The 21,083-nt window shown below is 36.3% G+C and overlaps 1 protein-coding gene across 7 annotated transcripts in view; it reads left to right on the forward strand.

Annotated features, from left to right (window-relative positions):
* PPHLN1 (periphilin 1) overlaps positions 1–20,167 on the forward strand; it is a 144,444-nt gene extending 124,277 nt beyond the window's left edge. For all 7 annotated transcript variants that reach the window (XM_082665326.1, XM_082665328.1, XM_082665329.1 and 4 more), the window contains one exon: positions 19,824–20,167. In XM_082665326.1, coding sequence (XP_082521452.1) covers positions 19,824–20,018 — 195 coding nt within the window. In that variant the 3' untranslated portion in view covers positions 20,019–20,167. The remainder of the gene's footprint in view (positions 1–19,823) is intronic.
* The last annotated feature ends 916 nt before the right edge of the window (positions 20,168–21,083 follow it).

Genomic DNA, 21,083 nt, shown 5'->3' on the forward strand with positions numbered 1-21,083 from the left:
CCAGGGGTCCCAGAGCTGGTGTTGGACTGCTGGTGTGTTCTGCCAGTTCATGACACAGTTGACTGTGTGGTCTGTGGCGTCCTGAAGCTTGTGTTGGACCTGTGGTTGGCAGGGCCGTGGCCCATCCCATCCTAGGGCTGATACTAGCCTGATGGCAGGCTTTGTGGCTGTAGTGGTCCTGGGGCTTGAGTCTGCTTCTTGGTGGATGAGACTTTTCCCAAGGCTAGATGTGGCTTGCTGGTGGGCAGGGCCAAGTCCCAGGGGATTCTGGGCCTACTCTCTGCCCACTGGTGGCTCCTGGTGCTCTGGCTGCAGGGCTTGGGGGTCTTGGGTCTAGTACTTGCACAGTGGTGTGTGGGACCAGTTCCTGGGCCCTCTGGTAGGCAGGGCCATGTCCAAGTGCGACTGTGGGCTCAGGTTCAGCCTGTCTGCTGGTGAGTGGGGCTGTGTCCCTGCCCAGTTAGTTGCTTGGCCTGATGTGTTCCAGTACTGACGCCTACAGACTGGTGGGTGTGGGCAGGGCTGGTTATACCTTCCTTGTAATGCTAAATCAATTAAAAATTTAATTATGATATTTACTTGATCAAGGAACAATATTTATTCACAACACTTATGAACAGATTAATTTACTAATCTCAAAGAATTTGCATTTAGGATCAATTGGATGGATGGCCAAAACGTCTAATTAAAGTTTGAGCCAAGGCCAAAATATATAATGTTAAGCCTTTAAATTAATCAGAGAATTAAAGATCCATTTTGTTCCCAGCCTTATACCTAATGGGAGACAGTTACAAAGGAAGCAAAATAAATTGTATTTACCCTCAATATAATAGAGGTACGATGGCCAGAAATAAATGTATACTTCTTAGATATTTCAAGTAACTGGAAAAATTTGATCTGGAAAAACTTCATGAAATATATCTTGAACAAAATTTTGAATAAATTAAAGTAGAAAAGCAACCAAGGAAATGCAAATGGCATATGAGAGCAGGTAAAATCCTGAAAAATGTAGTGCATGATATTTTGGAAGGTGATAAGACTATTTTAGTAGCTAAGATTTTATTAAAGAATTTGAGTCATATCTTAGAAGCCAATAGGATGATGGTTTCTGTGAGCAGGAGAGTTTAGAATAAAAAGACTAGAAACAAAACAATTAGAAAGAAGACTACTGTGTTATAAAAGAGTTGTACTGGTTAGGTTCACACCAGTATTGTGACTATAGAAATAGCACAAAGAAATAAGGAGGGACTTCCCTGGTGGCGCAGTGGTTGAGAGTCCGCCTGCCGATGCAGGGGACACGGGTTCGTGCCCCGGTCCGGGAAGATCCCACATGCCGCGGAGCGGCTGGGCCCGTGAGCCATGGCCGCTGAGCCTGTGCGTCCGGAGTCTGTGCTCCGCAACGGGAGAGGCCACTGCAGTGAGAGGCCCGTGTACCACAAAAAAAAAAAAAAAAAAAAAAGAAATAAGGAGGTATACAACAGAGTCAGATTTCAGCACTATGGTACTTCCTAAAGTGTGTAAACAGTCCCTTTTAGCAGTAGAATACTTTAGCAATTAATTTTTATAGATGATTTCGTGTTTTCTCAGGCAGTAAGTCCTAACCTTCAATATTAATTTCTGGCCTTTTAATTACTATAACATGAAGCACACTGAACCCTCAGAGAGTGAAGCCACATTTTGATATTTATGCTTTTTATTTGACATAGGACACTGAAAATATGTATGGGGGAAAAATGGTTTAATGCATTTTTCCAGGATGTGTTTGTATGAAAAACTTGTGTCTATGTTGTATCAACATGAGCACATGAGAATCTTGAATGAAGGTTAAAGGGGAAACTATAGCCTACAGTTTCTTTTGGCTCTTGTAGTAAGGTGGCCAGCCTTTTGACCATTATTTTATCTGAAACAATTCAGTGTTCAGTGCTGCTAATCCAAACAAAGATTTAATGTCTGGTTTTCCCCTTTATTCTTATCTAAAATATACCGATCACTCCAATTTTAGTGACTTTTGCCAGCTAAAAAAAGTTATTAATTTAAAAGTACAGTTTTAGTACTTTCATTTTTATCCTCATAATTTCAAATAAATAGAAGTATTTAGTTGTATTGTGTAATAGCAGCTTACCACAAATTAGAAATACGTAGTCATATTCTGTAATAGCAGCTTACCCCAAATTATCTGTAAACAGAAAATTTCATTTGACTGGATTCCTATCTCAAATCCTTGGCTGTAGCTAAATTCCATCTTCAAAAAGGCTTTTTTGAGGACCAGATTTACATCTTATTTACAAAAATTTAATAACATCAGATAACAACACATAGTCCTTATCTTGAACATAAAATGGAAGTAGTGGCATAATTGGTTGATGTAATGATGACAGCATCATGATTCTAGCATGTGTCTGTTCATTTGTGTGCACAGTATTGTTATAAGTGTGTCTCTGATTCTTGGAAGGTACTTCAGTATCATTTGAGAAGTCATTAGTAGTTTTATTTGTAATGTCAAGTAGACATATCAAGACTAATTTTAAATCACATACCAATTACTCTGTAGACTTTGCTATTAAGTGTATAGACTAGAAAATATTTGCAGAGAGACCTTGAAAATATGTATTTCCATTCATATGTAGTGGGATTTATGGACTTTTCCCACTGTACATAATATAAATACCTTCAGAGATAACAGTTAAATAATAAATTATTTTAAACATTCATTAATTTTAACCTACTTTTAATATACCGGTTACTGCAGTTCCTATTTTTAAAATGAAGCTGTGCTATTTGTGTTAGTTATGAATAATTCCTTTCTTCTGGAAAGAAAAAAGGACACATATTAGAAGTATTCAGAGTGGTACTATATGTTATCTAATTGAAAAGCTTCTCTCTGGTAGAAGTACAATTAAGTAGACTGATAATATTCTATTTCTTACATTTGCATATGATGAGTTGAAAGCAGATACATTGTTTTTTTTTTTTCAGTAGGAGTAACAAAAGCTGTATTTTCAATGGAACTCCAAGGATTGGCAGTTGTTTAGTTTTCACCATGAAACAGTATAGCCTGTCTTCAACTATGTTGGATAAAGCCTTGTGAAGCACCTTTTTGATAGGTTTGCAACTGTATTGAAGAGAAAATAGAGTTCTACCATCACCTTGGCACTCTTGCCAGTGTGAAAGCACTGCTGATGAGCAGATATGCTGCAGTGCAGGTGTAACTGCACAGGTCTTTGCGGCTTGCAGATCGTCACCCCAGCCCAGAAGGCCAGATGACATCTACTACATGCAGCAGGCTATCATGCTAGGTATCTGGAGGAAGTTCTCTTTGGCTGCAAGTTATAAAATCCACTCAGACTACCTTTAGCAAATAAAGGGGAAGTATTGAAAGCTTATGGGGATTTCTCATGAAATACAAGGCAAAAACCAGGTTTAGAGCCTGGAACTGGAAGGCTACCAGGCAGTTTCTGAACTTCTTCCTTAATTTTCCTTCTTTCTCCCCATGCCTCCCTCCCCACCAGCTGTCTACTTTTCCTGTTCCTTGACAATGCAGCATCATAAACCCAATTCATAAACTAGTACTCCCTGGGATATGTCTTTCACCAAAATCCCTTAAATTTTGTTCTATAAATATATATTTTTCAATTGGAATATAATATAAATATAGCTGCCAGAGGCCTCTCTCAGGATGGGGGTCGGGGTGGGGGTGGGTAAGGTACAGCTAAGCAGAAACTGCTGAAGCTGCCAGAATACTGAAGTTATAGTTAATTCTGACCACCTCTAGTGCGTCCAACCCCTTCACTGGCACCTTCTGGTTCAGCGACCTCTTCATAACCCCCACTCCCATTACCTTCACTAAAAGAGACTATGGCATACATTTTAAGTCTCCCAAAACTATTAGCAAGGACTTCTTATCTTGAGCTGAAAATTCACAGTACCTTGATACTGTAACGAAAATGAAAGTTTTTCTAAACTGCACTACATGCAAAATATTTAAACTGTCTAGTGTTGCTGAAAACAGAGGAAAAGAAAAAGTAGCACAACAGCACATATGTGCTGAACCATAACTTAATTTTTTCAGTGTGAGACATGGGGAAATTTCACAGTAGGAAAAGTAATTTCCCTTAAAATCAACTTTACAGTATAGAATTTTAATGTTGAAAGAAATGGGATGATAGAGTGAATCACATAGCAAAAAAGGTGCACTGAATCACCTGGCAAAAAAGCTAGAGAAGAACTAGCCTCCCCTGTAGAATTCATTGAAAATGTCCCATTTCAGCCATAAAATGCTCTTTAAACCAACAGCATAAGTAGTTTACAGAACATTAGTGCTTTTTCTCAGCATGGGGAAGATGGCTGATCTGACTTACTTTTCATAAATTTATTTTAGTGGCATCCCTTAAACTGTATGGAAAAATAACCCAAGTTTCAGATTGCACTAGGGGAATGACTTATAAAGTATTAGACATGAAGCACACACACAGAAATAATGTCTCATTTTCTTAAGACAGTTAGGAATCGTGATCAGATGACCTGCCTTCCAGGTCATCTTTCTTTACACCACTCTTCAAAACCAAGCAGATTAATTTATCTTTGCCAAAGATTTAGTCTCAGTCGTGGCTTTATTTCTAATTTTGGATTTAAATAATTCTCATGGATTATAGCAGCAGTATTGTAAAGGTTAAATTAGAAACCTAGGCTGTGAATGTTAGTCATACTTCTTGCAACTGTGAACTTTAATCACTCTGCTTCAGTATTTTTGTAAAATGAGGATAGTCCTGGTACATAAAATAATGTAAAAAGCCTATGAGAAGATGTTGTTAGTGACTTAATGTTTCTAATATGCCAGTAATTTCTAAATGCTGTTACGTTTAAACAAACAACAAAAAGAAGCCTTTAGAATTGTAACCCATAACCATTTCTAGTCATAGAGACGTTTGCTTAGGATGCCTCCCCATTTTCTTAAAATTCTTCCTGCGTAGTGAGCCCTTCCTGATGGCTCACTGACTGGGCTTAGGTTCTTAGTCGTTCTTCCATATCTTCATAAGGTTAAAGCAACCTTACTTTTGGATTCTCGCCGACCTCTTTTGTGAGAGACGAACCAGGAGGAAGGGGGTGTGGTGGACGGGTCATGAAGTAGCTAAGCTGCTTCCTGCTTAGTCACTCCTAATGGTTTCTCCTGTCAGAGGGTTACTGGGTGGGTGGAGGTTGCTCCTCTTACTTCTCTCAAACCAGTGTAAGATTTTTCGCTTATGGAACAAGCTGTTGCTAATTATTTACTTTCTTTTAGCCTTATTCAAATCTAAAATCTGACCTTTTGTAAGGCAGGACTTTGTACTTTTCTGATTGATAATGTTAAATCATTTGAGGACTAGACTAACCTCATGAACAATTTAAAATCTATTAATTTCTAAAAAGATTTATTTGGAAGTAATCTTAGTTAAAATAAATTTTCTTTGGATAACACTAACTTAAACTGTATGTTAGGTTTTTCTTTTGGTTGTATACTCATTAGCTTCATTTAATTTTCAACTAATAATTTCTTTTATAACAAATAGCTATATGTTAAAAAAATCAGCTCAGTATATACATGAGAAATTTTACATTTGATTTTTTTATTATTATTCAAGGGAAATACTTTCTAAGTGACAAGTATCTTTTAAGGAGCTGACTTGTCATCTTAACCTGTGATCTGTTTTCACGGTGATGAACGTTTTAGACATTAACTTGGGAAAATGTCTAAATTGAGCCTATCCTTCCTGGCCTTTATTAAAGAATTTTTATTGTTTTTAGACCTGAGAATATTAAAAGCCACCAGATAAATTTGGTCATTTTGCAAAATGCTTATTGTTAACCATTTTCTCAGCAATTAGAATTTTTAAACCTATTTTATTTAATTGCCTTTTATCTTCATTATGACTATTTTTCTTTAGATATAGCCTTTTGTTTTTTTGGCTTCTCGTTGTGGAGCACAGGTTCTAGGTGTGTGCGCTTCAGTAGTTGTGGCACACGGGCTCAGTAGTTGTGGCTCGCGGGCTCTAGAGCGCAGGCTCAGTAGTTGTGGCACACAGGCTTAGTTGCTCCGCGGCATGTGGAATCTTCCCGGACCAGGGCTTGAACCCGTGTCCCCTGCATTGGCAGGTGGATTCCTAACCACTTCGCCGTCAGGGAAGTCCCTAGATATAGCCTCTTTATAAAATGTTTTGAATCTTAGAATTTCTTTTCTTAAACTGGCATTGAGCACCAAATTACTTTTCCTGGTCTACTGAATCAGATTTGAAGAGGATATTGGTAATGAATACATTCATTTTCCTCTAATCAGCAATCTTCAGAGGTTTGTTTGTTGTCTGGTGAATAAGGAAAAAATGTCTACAGTGTAATATAAGTTTGTCTACAATGTAGTATAAGTTAAGTCCAAGGAGAAGTTAAACCGTAGGCCAATCATAAGTTATTTCAAGTCCAGTCTGTTCATATGTTCGCTCCATTTGATTCTAGTCTATCCATTAGCCATCTTTTCCAAATCTTCCCTATCTTCCAAGATTCATTCTTCTTTCTATGCTTTTTTGTTTGCAATCTTCCAGGATTCCTGAAAATAGCCAGCATTCTAAGTGCTTTTAATCCTCCCCCTCTCCACTCATTATGATCTTTTCTTTGGAATTACTATAATATCAATATTTTGTGTTTGTCTTATGGCATTTACTGTAAAGACATACCTTGTTTCATTGTGCTTCGCTTTACTGGGCTTTGCAGATATTGCATTTTTTACAAATTGAAGGTTTGTGGCAACCTGCATCTAGCAAGTCTGCTGGCACCATTTTTCCAACAGCGTTTGCTCGCATTGTGTCTCTGTGTCACATTTTAGTAATTCTTGCAGTATTTCAAACTTTTTCACTATTATTTTATTTGTTATGGTGATTTGTGATCTTTGATGTCATTATGGCAAAAAGATTATGACTCACTGAAAGCTCAGATGAGGGTTAGCATTTTTTAGTAATAAAATATTTTAAAATTAAGGTATACACAATTTTTTAGACATAATGCTATTACACACTTAATAGACTACAGTATAGTGTCAACATAACTTTTTAAAATTTATTCTTGGCTGTGTTGGGTCTTCGTTGCTGCGCGTGGGCTTTCTATAGTCGCGGCGCATGGGGGCCGCTTTTCATTGTGGTGCGCGTGCTTCTCATTGCGGTGGCTTCTCTTGTTGCAGAGCAGAGGCTCTAGGCACGTGGGCTTCAGTAGTTGTGGCTCGCAGGCTCTAGAGCGCAGGCTCAGAAGTTGCTCCTAGACATGCGGGATCTTCCCTGACCAGGGATCGAACCGGTGACCCCTGCATTGGCAGGCGGATTCTTAACCACTGCGCCATCAGGGAAGTCCCAGCATTACTCGTTTTTTGAAGTGTAGTTGATTTACAATATTGTATTAGTTTCAGATATACAACAAAGTGATTCAGTTATATATATATATATTTTCAGATTCTTTTCCATTATAGGTTATTACCAGATATTGAATGTAGTTCCCTATGCTAGATAGTAAATCCTTATTGTTTTATCTATTTTATATATGGTGGTGTGTATCTGTTAATCCCCTCACACACACCCCCTTCCCCTTTGGTAACCATAAGTTTGTTTTCTATGTCTGTGAGTCTGTTTCTGTTTTGTAAATAAATTTGTCTGTATTATTTTTTAGATTCCACATATAAGTGACATAATATCTGTATTTCTCTGTCTGACTTACTTCACTCAGTATGATAATCTCTAGGTCCATCCATGTTGCTGCAAATGGCAATATTTCAGTATTTTTTATGGCTTAGTAGTATTCCATTGTAGATATATACCACATCTTCTTTATCCATTCATCTGTTGGATGGACATTTAGGTTGCTTCCATGTCTTGGCTGTTGTAAATAGGGATGCTATGAACATTGGGATGCATGTATCTTTTCAAATTAGAGTTTTCATCTTTTCCAGATATATCCCCAGGAATGGGATTGCTGGATCATATGGTAGCTCTAATTTTAGTTTTTTAAGGAACCTCTACACTGTTTTCCATTGTGGCTATACCAGTTTACATTCTCAGCAACAGTGAAAGAGGGTACCCTTTTCTCCTCATACTCTTCAGCATGTATTATTTGCAGACTTTTTAATGATGACCATTCTGACTGGTGTGAGGTGATACTTCATTGTAGTTTTGATTTGCATTTCTCTAATAATTAGAAATATTGAGCATCTTCTCATGTGCCTTTTGGCCTGTGCGTTTTCTTTGGAGAAATGTCTGTTTAGCTCTTCTGCCCATTTTTTGATTGGGATTTTGGGGGTTTTGATACTGAGTTGTATGAGCAGTTTGTATATTTTGGAAATTAACCACTTGTTGGTTGCATCGTTTGCAAATGTTTTCTCCTAGTCCATAGGTTATCTGACATAACTTTTATATGCACTGGCAAGCCAAAAAAATTAATGGGATGTGATATTTGCTTTATTATGATGGTCTGGAACTGAACTCGCAATATCTCTGAGGTATTTCTGTATTTTACCTTGCCTTATGGTTATCTTAAACATATTACTCTTTTTTATTAGAATCTAATTTCCTTGGGCAGGGTCTGCTCTATTACTGACTAAATCCAGTGCCTTGCACATAGTAGGTGAGCTTTAGTTGACAGGCACAGCTATCTGTGATTCAAATTTATATCTGCATTTACAGATTCATTAATATCTGTAATTCTCAACCCACTTTGATAAGATGCAAAGTTCAGTACCCAGAGTCCAAGCAAAAGAGAGATCCATCTTCATTTGTAAGCTGAGATGCCCAGACCCATATACCCATCATTAGGCCTTATTTTGCTTTAGATCTCTCTTTCCCTTTAGTATTTTATTATAAAAATTCCAAGCATAAGGAATTATACAGTGCAAACCCATATACTGATCACCTAGATTCTCTAATTAATATTTTGTTTTATTTGCTTTGACATATCTATCCACGCTTCTGTTCGTCCATTAATTCATCTTACTTTTAGGTGCATGTCAACATATGTTGCCCATCTCAGTACACTTCACACCTAAATACTTCATGTATGTCATTAACTAGAGTTTAATATTTGTGGCTTTCCCCCCCTCTTTTTAAATAAATAAAATATTACAGATGTAGATAAAGCCCCTCGCAGATCCCTGCTGGCTCCCTCCCTTCTCAGGGTTGTCATTCTTATGTATTTTTAGTTTATATGTATGTATACCTAAATGAAATAAACTTTTAAAGACATGCATAAATGGTATCTCTAATTTCCTTTGCATCTTTTTTTGCTCAGTGTTAATTTGAGATTTGTCTTGTTCCTGTATTTAATCTCAGTGGTCCCTGGTTTTGGCATCAGCGAAAAATTTTGTAGACTCTTTGGAATTATTTCTTTTATTTTTGTCTGTTGAGTATATTAGGATTGGAAGAACCAATAAGCTGGAAAGGATAAAATGAAAACCATTTAAATATTAACCTTTGATTGAATTGTGTAAGTTTATAAACTGATCTGTATTTATGGATGAGAATTCTACAAACATTAATTGCTAAGGTTTTTTAGCATTTAACTACTTTGTCATTAATTTTGGACTTACTTTTTTATGTGACTGTAGTAGTTGTACCCACATATTGAATGTAGGCGGTTGAGATCTAATCCATGTATTCATAATGCATTTCTTAGCAACCATCAGTGTTCTTTTTAGGAGCTGTGTTTTTAAGAGCCAGTGCAGCTTTGAGGAGGATGTTTCAAAGATATCTTTTTCTATTAATATAGCACAAGGAGCAACATAGATGACAATAGTTTTGATACCTTCTGCATTACCACAGACCCAAATTAAAAGGTTTAAGTTTGCTCCAGTATTGAACATCAGTACGTTGTCACTTTTTTCCCAGCCTCATCAACACATTAGACATTATGAATGTTCCCTTGTATATTAAGCCTCAATTGGAGTTACCTTTTTTAACTTACATTTTGATATGAATTTCACCAAAAGATTATAGAATATTTCACAGGTACTAATATTTCACAGTGCTTATTTAAAAGTGGTAAAAGCTTTTATTTCTACTTTAATGGTAAAATAGTTGCAAATATATATTAATTAATTTACCAGGTCAACACTTGTCACTTCACCCTTTTTTCACTGCTCAATTTTCTGTAACAGCACTGCTTAATAGAATTTTCTCTGACGATGGAAACGTTTTGTATTTGCACTACCCAATATGGAAGCCACTGAAGTGCAACTGAGGAACTGAATTTTTGATTTAATTAATTAAGATTTAAAGTTAAGTAGTCACATATGGCTAGTGGCTACTGGATTGGGCAGCAGAGCTCCATAAGCTCCACCAGCCCAGTAAACTGCTTCTGCAGTTAACCACCTACTCCCTAATTTCCACATCCGATGAACATGTTTTGTTTGTCAGCTTCTTAAACCCTTCTCTGGCATTTGATTGACTGTGTCCTTATTTTACAAACTTTCTCCTTCATTCTCTCCTGGTTCTTAGTCTTCCTTATTGTCACTTTTAGGGTTGGTATTGACGTTTTTAGATGTCTACTTTGGGCCGTCTTTTGTTCTTACGCTACACATTCTCTCAGCTGACTTTAGCTATTCATTCAGCATTTACTGAATATCTACTTTATCAGATACTGGAGCTGGAAAGAACTTATCCCGTTCTTCAAGGAACTCCCATGGCCTCAGCTGGCACTGGTGCTGAAAATGATCTCTCTCTCCCTCCTCTATTTCTTTCTCCTAAAGTCTAGACTCAGTACTCAACTTCCCTTTGATAGGTGCCTCAATTACATATTAGGTACTGACCTTATCTCCCATTCCCAATACCCTCCCCCTTGAAATAAATTAAAACCTTCCACCCATTATTCTTTTTTTTTTTTTAACCTCTTTCTTTTTTTTTTTTTTTTTTGCGGTACGAAGGCCTCTCACTCTTGTGGCTTCTCCTGTTGCGGAGCACAGGCTCTGGATGCACAAGCTCAGCGGCCATGGCTCACGGGCCCAGCCGCTCCGCAGCATGTCGGATCTTCCCAGACTGGGGCACGAACCCCTGTCCCCTGCATCGGCAGGTGGACTCTCAACCACTGTGCCACCAGGGAAGCCCTTAACCTCTTTATTGGAGTATAATTGCTTTATAGTGGTGTGTTAGTTTCTGCTTTATAACAAAGTGAATCGGCTATACATATACATATATCCTCATATCTCCTCCCTCTTGCACCTCTCTCCCACCCTCCCTATCCCACCTCTCTAGGTGGTCACAAAGCACTGAGCTGATCTCCCTGTGCTATGTGACTGCTTCCCACTAGCTATTTATTTTACATTTGGTAGTGTATATATGTCCATGCCACTCTCTCACTTCGTCCCAGCTTACCCTTCCCCCTCCTCGTGCCCTCAAGTCCATTCTCCACGTCTGCGTCTTTATTCCTGTCCTGCCCCTAGGTTCTTCAGAACCTTTTTTTTTAAAAATATATATTCTATATATATGTGTTAGCATATGGTAATTGTTTTTCTCTTTCTGACTTACTTCACTCTGTATGATAGACTCTAGGCCCATCCACCTCACTACAAATAACTCAGTTTTGTTTCTTTTTATGGCTGAGTAATATTCCATTGTATATATGTGCCACATCTTCTTTATCCATTCGTCTGTCGAAGGACACTTAGGTTGCTTCCATGTTCTGGCTATTGTAAATAGTGATGCACTGAACATTGTGGTACATGACTCTTTTTGAATTATGGTTTTCTCAGGGTATATATGCCCAGTAGTGGGACTGCTGGGTCATATGGTAGCTCTATTTTTAGTTTTTTAAGGAACCTCCATACTGTTCTCCATAGTGGCTCTATCAATTTACATTCCCACCAACAGTGCAAGAGGATTCCCTTTTCTCCACACCCTCTCCAGCAATTATTGTTTGTGGATTTTTTGATGATGGCCATTCTGACTGGTGTGAGGTGATACCTGATTGTAGTTTTGATTTGCATTTCTCTAGTGATGTTGAGCATCCTTTCATGTGTTTGTTGGCAATCTGTATATCTTCTTTGGACAAATGTCTGTTTAGGTCTTCTGCACATTTTTGGATTGGGTTGTTTGTTTTTTTGATATTATCATATCCATATTGCTTCTTAATTACTCTGAATTAAGCCTCTTTCTTTAACACACCATGTGGCATTCATAGTTCTGGTTCTCAGGAACCCATTTCATTGATTCCTAATCATTATCTCCCTGATACATCAAAAGAATCCACTTCCTGCTTGTAGCTTTTTACTCATTTGCTAATTGTTAATGTATAAGTTGACATCTAAACTCCTTGAAAGAAAGCTCTTCATGACCTACTTTGAGGTTAACATGCTTTAACTATGCCAAGCCAGTTGAGTTTCCCCAAAATGCTATTTCCTTTTCCTCCTCCATGTTTTCCTAGTGAGAACTCCTCATGTTTAATCAGCTCTTGAGATGGGAAATGTGGTCTTCACATTGATTTTTTTTTTTCAATGTGCATGTGATTACTGTCAGCAGAAAGCAAAGGACTTGAGATAAAACTAAAACCAAAATAAAAGCATTAATGATAAAATTTTAACTGTAGTCTTTGATGTTAGAAATATAATTAGATGTTAAACATTAAAAAGAAGTTACAATATCATTTTCTAATACTCCCTTCTCTAGGCAAAGTCAGAAGAGTGTTTTTCCTCTTTCCGTCATCAGCATCACTATCTTTAACATATATTAAATGCTTCCTACAGAGCAGGCACTATACTGAGTGCTGTTTGTTATCTCAGTCCTTACAACAGCGTAGTTAGGTCTGTAGATACTGAAACTAAGGTACAGAGGGTACCTAACGTTTTCCCTCTTTTTTTCATTTGTGTGATTCTTCTCAGTAGTCTGCCAAAGTGGCCTGTATCATTTTGCATTCCCACCAGCAACGAATGAGAGTTCCTATTGCTTGCATTCTCACCAGAAATTGGGGTTGTCATTGTTTCAGATTTTAACAATTCTAATAGGTGTGTAGTGGTATCTCATTTCATCACTGTTTTAATACTCAATACCCTTAATGACATATGATGTTGAACATGTTTTCATTTGCTTATTTGCTATGTAAATGTCTTTGTTGGTGAGGTGTCTGTTCAGATCTTTTGCCCATTTATTAAATTGAGCTTGTTTTTGAGTTTTAAGAATTCTTTGTATATTTTGGATACTAGTGCTTTGTTGGATATACGCTTTGCAAAGATTTTTCTCCTAGTGTTTAGCTTGTCTGTTTGTTCTCTTAACATTGTCTTTCCCAGAGGAGATGTTTTTAATTTTAATGAAATCCAATTTTTTTTTTTCTTGGGACATGCTTTTGGTGTTGTCACCTAGATTTTTTCCTCTGTTATCTTCTAAAAGTATTATAGTTTTGTATTTTACATTTAGGTCTATGATCCATTCTGAGTTCATCTCTGTCTAGATTTTGCACATGGATGATCAATTCTTCCAGCACCATCTGTTGAAGACTATTCTTTCTTCATTGAATTGCCTTTGCTCCTTTGTCAAAGATCAGTTGACTGTTCAACTGTATGAATGTATTTCTGGGCTATTTATTCTGTACAACTGATCTCTTTGTTCTTTTGAAAATACCATACAGTCTTGATTACTGTGGCTTTATAGTAAGTTGAGTGTCAGTTCTCTGACTTTGTTCTTTTTCTTCAGCATTATGTTGACTCTTCTGGGGTCTTTTACCTTTCTGTATAAACTTTAGAATCAGTTTGTCAATATCTACAAAATTACTTGCTGGAATTTTTGTTGTGACTGTGTTGAATTTATAGATCAAGTTGGGAAGAACTGATTTCTTAACAATACTGAATTTTCTTATCCATAGACATGGACTATATCTCCATTTACAGACATACCTAGGAGATATTGCAGGTTCAGTTTCAGGCCACCTTAATAAAGAAAATATCACAATAAAGCAAGTCACATGAATTTTTTGGTTTCCCGATGCATATAAAAGTTATGTTTATACTATACTGTAGTCTGTTAAGGGTGTAATAGCAATATGTCTAAAAAAACAATATACATACCTTATTAAAAAAATACTTTATTGCTAAAAAATGCTAGCCTTCAGTGAGCCATAATCTTTTTGCTGGTGAAGCGTTTGAGGTATGGCATGAATTACCAAAATGTGACACAGAAACACAAAGTGAACAAATGCTGTTGGAAAATGGTGCCAATAGACTTGCTTGATGCAAGGTTGCCACAAATCTTCAATTGGTAAAAAAACACTGCAGGCACTGTAAAGTGCAATAAAGCAAAGTGCAATAAAATGAGGTATGCTGGTATTTATATCTTCTTTGATTTATTTCATCAGTGTTTTATAGTTTTTCTCATATAGATCCTGTATCTATTTTGTTAGATTTATACTATACTTAGTTTTTTTGGTGCTGTGTTTTGTTTTTAATTTCAAATTACATTTGTTCATTTCTATCATCTAGGGAAGCAGTTGACTTTTGTATATTAACCTCGTATCCTGCAACCTTACTCTAATCACTTATTAGTTCCACTAGTTTTTTGGTCAGTTTTGGGATTTTCTACACAGTCATGTCATCTGCAAACAAAGAGAGTTTTATTTCTCCCTTCATCATTGGTATACCTTTTCTTGTCTTACTGCATTATCTGTGTTCAGTATGGTGTTGAATAGGAGTTGTAAAAGGGGATATACTTGTCTTGTTTCCTGTCTTGGGAGGAAAGCATCTACTTTCTCACCATGATTTAGCAGTAGGGTTATTGTAGATATTTTTATCAAGTTGAGGAAGTTCTCCTCTATTCCTGGTTTGCCAGAGACTTTTTGTTGTGAATGAATGTCGGATTTTTTTCAAATGCTTTTCTGTGTCTATTGATATGATCATGTGATTTTTCTTTTCTAGCACATTGATGTGATGGATGGCATTAACTGATTTTCAAATGTTGAACCAACCTTGCATACCTGCAGTAAATACCGCTTGATTGTGATGTATAATTCTTTTTATTGTATTTTAGATTTCAGAATTTTTTGGCATCTGTGTTCATGAGAGATACAGGTGTGTAATTTTTCTTCCTTGTAATGTCTTCGTCTGGTTTTGGTAATAAGGTGATGCTGACCTCATAGAACAGTAGGAAATGTTCCCTCTGCTTCTGTTTACTAGAAGTGATTGTGAAGAATTGGTATCATTTTTTCTTTAAATGTTTGGTAGAATTTACCAGTGAAACCACTTGGGCCTAGTACTTTCTGTTTTGGTATGTTATTAATTGTTAATTCAATTTCTTTCATAGATATAGGCCTATTTATATTATCTATTTTTCCTTGTTTGAGTTTTGCTAGACTGTATCTTTCAAGGAATTGGTTCATTTCATCTGATTTATCAAATTAGTGCACATAGAGTTGTCTTAATATTCCTTTATTATAAATGCCTGGGAGGTCAGTAGTAGTGACCCCTATTTCAATTTTGATATTAATAATTTGTGTCTTCTCTCTTTTTGTCTTGGTTAGCCTGGCTGGAGGTTTATCAATTTTATTCATCTTTTTAAAGAACCACCTTTTGGTTTTATTGATTTTCTAATTTTCTTTTCTCAATTTCATTGATTTCTGCTCAGATTTTTATTATTTTCTTCTACTTACTTTGCATTTAATTTGCTCTTTTTTTCCTAGAATCCTAGCTTATTACATTGTTTATTTTATATCTTCTTTTCTTTTTTTTTTTTTTTTGGGCGGTATGCGGGCCTCTCCCGCCATGGAGCACAGGCCCCGGACGCACAGGCCCAGCGGCCACGGCCCACGGGCCCAGCCGCTCCGTGGCACGCGGGACCCTCCCGGACTGGGGCACGAACCCGCGCTCCCCGCATGGGCAGGCGGACCCCCAACCACTGCGCCACCAGGGAAGCCCTATCTTCTTTTCTAACATACTCATTTAATGCTATAAACTTCTCTCTAAGCACTGCTTTTGCTGCATCTCACAAATTTTGGTAAGTTGTATTTTCATTTAGTTCAAAATATTTTAAAATTTCTGATGAGACTTCTTTGATCTGGGTGTTATTTAGAAGTATGTTGTTTAATCTCCAAGTATCTTGGGATTTTTCTAGCTCTCTTTCTTTTGATTTCTAACTTAATTCCACTGTGGTCTGAGAGTATACTTTGTATGATTTCTGTTCTTTTAAATTTGCTAAGGCGTGTTTTATGGCCTGGAATGTGGTGTATCTTGGTGCACGTTCCATGTGAGCTTAAGAAGAATGTGTAAAGTCCAAGGGTGTGTCTGCAAGGGCCGTACTTACTCCGAAGGCTCTAGGGGAGAATCTCTTTGCTGGCCTTTTTCAGTTTCTGGAGGCTGTGTGTACTCTTTGGCTGGTAGCTCCCTCCTCCATCTTTAAAGGTCATCACTCAACCTCTATTTCTGTGATTACATTTCCTCTCTTTTTCTGCGTTTCTTTTTAAGGACTTTTGTGATTATATTTTATTCACCTGGATAATCCAGGCTAATCTCCCTTTCTCAAATCCTTGACATAAACGTATCTGCAAAGTCTCTTGTACCGTGTAAGGTAACATATTCCTAGGTTCCAAGCATTAGGATATGGACATCTTGGGGATGGGGTGGGGGTGGAGAACATTATTCAGCCCACCACAGTAGTAGAGTCAGGATTTGAACTCAGTTTTTCTAGCTTCCCCGTCACCTTCCACATCTAGTTATCTCCTTTGTGCTGTGTTTTACTTGTCTGTGTTTACCTTTCCCGTTAGGATGTGACTCTCCTGAAATAGGACACATAGGATTTGAACCAAATTAGTTCAGATAAAGGAAATTATATGGAATGTTGAGGTATCAACAATAGAGAAAAATCATTGTTTTTGATTCCTCAGTCTTTTAAGGCTGTGTGCATGTCTGACTTTTGCAGTTTATCCATGTACCTCCTAATATTAATATAAATTATAAATTAAATATTAAGATAAGTATATGCATATTTACCTAAATTTAAGTAGCTTCCTGTGGCTAATGGCTCTGTTCTATCATTCCACCGAACTACTCTTATGGAGCTGTAATATATATGCTAAAGATGGTTTGTCTGAAATGAAAATTCTAACAACTCATTTTGCCTATTTTGTTTTCTTTTTTTGTGGGAACAGAGGTAAGGTCTACAATGATATATACATTTTAGAGGAATTTTATGTCATTATAAGTATGTATAAGTATGTAGTTTGTTTTGCCAGATATTCTTCTTTCAGTCACTAGACAGCATAATTAATAGTAAAAAGCCTTGGTAGTTTATTTTATCATATCCCTTTATTCCTAGAAGCACTTTATGAGAATTCAACTATTAACACAGACTACTATAATAAGGGACTGTGTGAAAGCACATTTGGATAGTGTTTTCATTATGCTGGCAAACTTAACTATGTTTCTATGCAGTGTATGTGAGCCCCACCCAAACTTTAACATGTTTCCCATTTTGATGAGGTCCAATCAAGGGAAAATGCAACAACAAAAAATCTTCCTGTGTGGCCTGTAGATATCAGATCTGAAGATTATTAATGCATTTCCAGCTTGGGACCATAAGCAAACAAACTCTTCCACAGATGACTACACCCTTCCTGTTTGGGATTGAGTTTACTGTGGAACAGATTTCGGAAATATGTTTCTGACCGTTGTGAATTTTATTTATAAAAGTTTGGAGGGTGAGGTTCTTCCTTTAACAAAAAACTGATTATTTCCTGTCTAATGCCCAACCATTGCATTTTAAGCAGTGTTTTTAGAAAATCTACCCTGTAGTAGAGAATTACATTGCTTTGGGCAGTTCTAGTTGTTCTTGTCAACTAATGTACAAAAATTTGTCTATTTCAGTGAATAATTCAAAAAGGATTTACAATTAAAAAATAAAACAGAACCTTTAAATGCTTGTATTATCTTGTCTCCAGAGTGACAGTAGTTTGCAGTTTAAATGTATGAACACATTTTAATATGGTTTTACTTTTGATATGCAAATCTGTAGTACATTTATGTTCTGTAAATATGCTAAACAAAGAGTTACAGTTTAGGTAAAACAGCAGATTTACATTAAAGAATTTGCAGGTTAATTCACAGTGTAACCTTATCCTCATCTAGTTACATCTGCTATAAAGAAGCCTATAAAATTTAGGCCACCCACAAAGTGGTCTTCTGAGGCCTGTGGTTGGTGTTAGAATGCTGTTATTATGTGGCTTGACTGGTTTGGTAAGGAATTTACCTTCTCCCATGGGGACTGCATTGGCTTCATTAGGTTAGGTACTCTGTGTTTGTTAGGCCAGTTCCTGTGCTCTATTGCCTTGACAGCCTATGTAATATCATGTGAGTGGTATACTGTTTCCTAAGTTGGTTTATTAGAGTAGTTAGTAATGTCAATTCTGGGTCATGTAAACCTTAAGATAAACTGGAATAAATGTTTGGTTTAAATAGTTGGATTAAACTTAATGGCTATTAGTAAATTTCATCACTATTTAGAAAAAGGTGTGTGTGTGTGTGTGTGTTTGTGTGTGTGTGTTTGTGCTGAGATGGAGAAGGCAGCTGAGGGTTTTATATATTTTAATTTCTAGGTCATTTGAAAAACTTATTCTTTTTAATTTGGGGCTTGTGAATAGTTTTCAAGAGCAAAGAAGTGAATTTAGTATAATTTAGCAACCTAGTACTGATAGTCAAAAATAAATATTCTTCTTTAAATAGCTATTTTAAAGGATAAAAACAATCTTGCAGACATTTAAAAAATATTAGCAGCAACCACCACAACTAGCAGTGATCATTTGAGGAATGAAAACTATCATAAGCGAAGCAGTGTCTCAAATTACTTCTTTCTAAGGTTTTAAAAAATGAATAAAATCCTTTTTCAGAGAATAAACATGTTATGTTGATTGTTTTTGTTAAATTTGGAAAAGTTAAAATTAATGTGACAGTTCTTTTAAATCAGACAATTTGTATTTCACTTAATTTTCATGAAGACTTAACTGTAATATTTCTTTAAATACATGAATTGCAGAGTGAAAAATAGCATAGAAGTCTAAAGTGCATTTTGTGACTGTAAACTGAAGAAATAACATTTAGTCTGGAGAAAATTTAGCAATTTTTGGACAGGAAATAATACCTAATTGCCATTGATAAAAATTATATATACATATTGAAGTAAAATAGTATAATGTATACATTGAGGTGGAAAAAATATATACATATATACACATGTATACATATGTGTATCTATATATACATATATGTGTACACACATGCATGCATGAACATGTACGTGTATAACATACTGTTTTGATCTTAACTCTGCCTTGGTGATTTTAATTATGGTTAAATATTTATAACTTGAAAAGCTTTTTTCAAATAAATACTTTCAGCCTCCTTATAGTTGTTTTTTGTATACTAAACAATTTTAAATTTGTCATCTGGTCATGATTCAAACAAATAATCTGAAGTTAGGGGCTTGGTAACTTACTTCTTCCAAACAAGTAAAGAATAAAGCCATCAACGTGCCTTACCTAGCTGGCATTTGTTTTCAGTTCTTCTTGTTTCTAGTCTGATGTCCTGTTAGTAGACTGCCTTATGCTTGACAAATGCCATGCCAGATTTCCATAGTCAGTGATGTGGTGTATCAGTGCTTTTCTACTCATTCAACTTGTCAGCAAATCTCAGAGACAGAGGTTTAAATGGCCTTTGGCAGTAGTGTATACTCAGAGCCAAGAGAGGTTCAGCAGTATTGTGTCTCCCTTTTAGATTTTTAGCACCATAGTTCTGCCAGCTGAATCAGCTCAATGTTTGGCTAATTATTCTTAGCTAACCACAATGTATTTCATCTTTCTAGGTTTACCGACAAGACTGTGAAACTTTTGGGATGGTTGTGAAAATGCTGATTGAAAAAGATCCTTCATTAGAAAAGTCTATACAGTTTGCATTGAGACAGAATTTACATGAAATAGGTGAGCGGTGTGTTGAAGAACTCAAGCATTTTATTGCAGAGTATGATACCTCTAGTCAAGATTTTGGAGAGCCTTTTTAGATCACCTGCTCAGGCAAAAAAAAAGTTTCTAGATTTTTCCCCCCCTGGATTGTGTAAATCCTTAATATATGGAATTTTTGTGATGAAGAGAAATACTTTATGATAGTGACCGTATTTCCAATATCAAATAAACATCTAAAATAGTCTAAGATATTTTAATTAGAATTTTTTTTATCTACATGTAGAGCTTCCTAATCCATACTTATCTTTTTTTCCCTCCTAAAGTGATGGGTCAGTTAATTTTTCAAGCTTTCTTGAAAATGCAGTCCTGGAGAGCAACTTTCTGCACTTACTCATGTCCTGTAGTCTTCCTTAGTTATGCGATCATTTGTTTGGTCACACTAGTGTAATGTATAGGTTAGAGACCATTCCACTTAAACATTTATAGTCTTTTTGCATTTCATAGTCAGTGACACCATGTGAAGATGTTAGAATCCTGAGGCGATTTTATTGACTTGTTGCTTGCTTATCTTAGGCTTTGTAACTTTTAATATGTTTAAGTATATTACCCAAGTAAACTGAATACTTTGTTATCTTAGAGAATATTTGCTTTGAGGATAATTCTCATTGTGATAAAACAGAGCACTTAAATCTCTAAAAGTCACCCCATAATAAAATCCTGTTTTCCAAGTAAATAAACTCAGTGTCTTCTATTAAAATGGTCCTGAAACTCCTGACTAGTCTCACTGATGTGTGAGTTTTAAACAATATCATATATAAGACTAAGAGAAGGGGCAATTCAAGATGAAAGATGAGGCCTATTTTAAAGTTGAAATTTCTTTAAAACTTTCTAACCAGAAGAGAAAAATTTACAATATGGGGGAGTAGTGGAGTTTCATTTTTTCCATAGGCCCATATTCCCCATCTCAAGAAAGAAGGTGATTGATGACATATCCATAATTAAGCCATTTACGGATTATGCCTTTGTTAATCTCGGTTTGTAGTCTAACAGATTGTTCTGCTGCCCTTTTTAGGGATGCATAGCCCTCTAAAAGTGTTCTTGAACGAAACAAAGCAGAGTAGGCTGTAAGCCTAGCACAACTACCCTTCACCAAGCAGCCTATG

Source organism: Grampus griseus, assembly GCF_964374135.1.
Source record: "Grampus griseus genome assembly, chromosome: 11".
Lineage (NCBI taxonomy): Eukaryota > Metazoa > Chordata > Mammalia > Artiodactyla > Delphinidae > Grampus > Grampus griseus.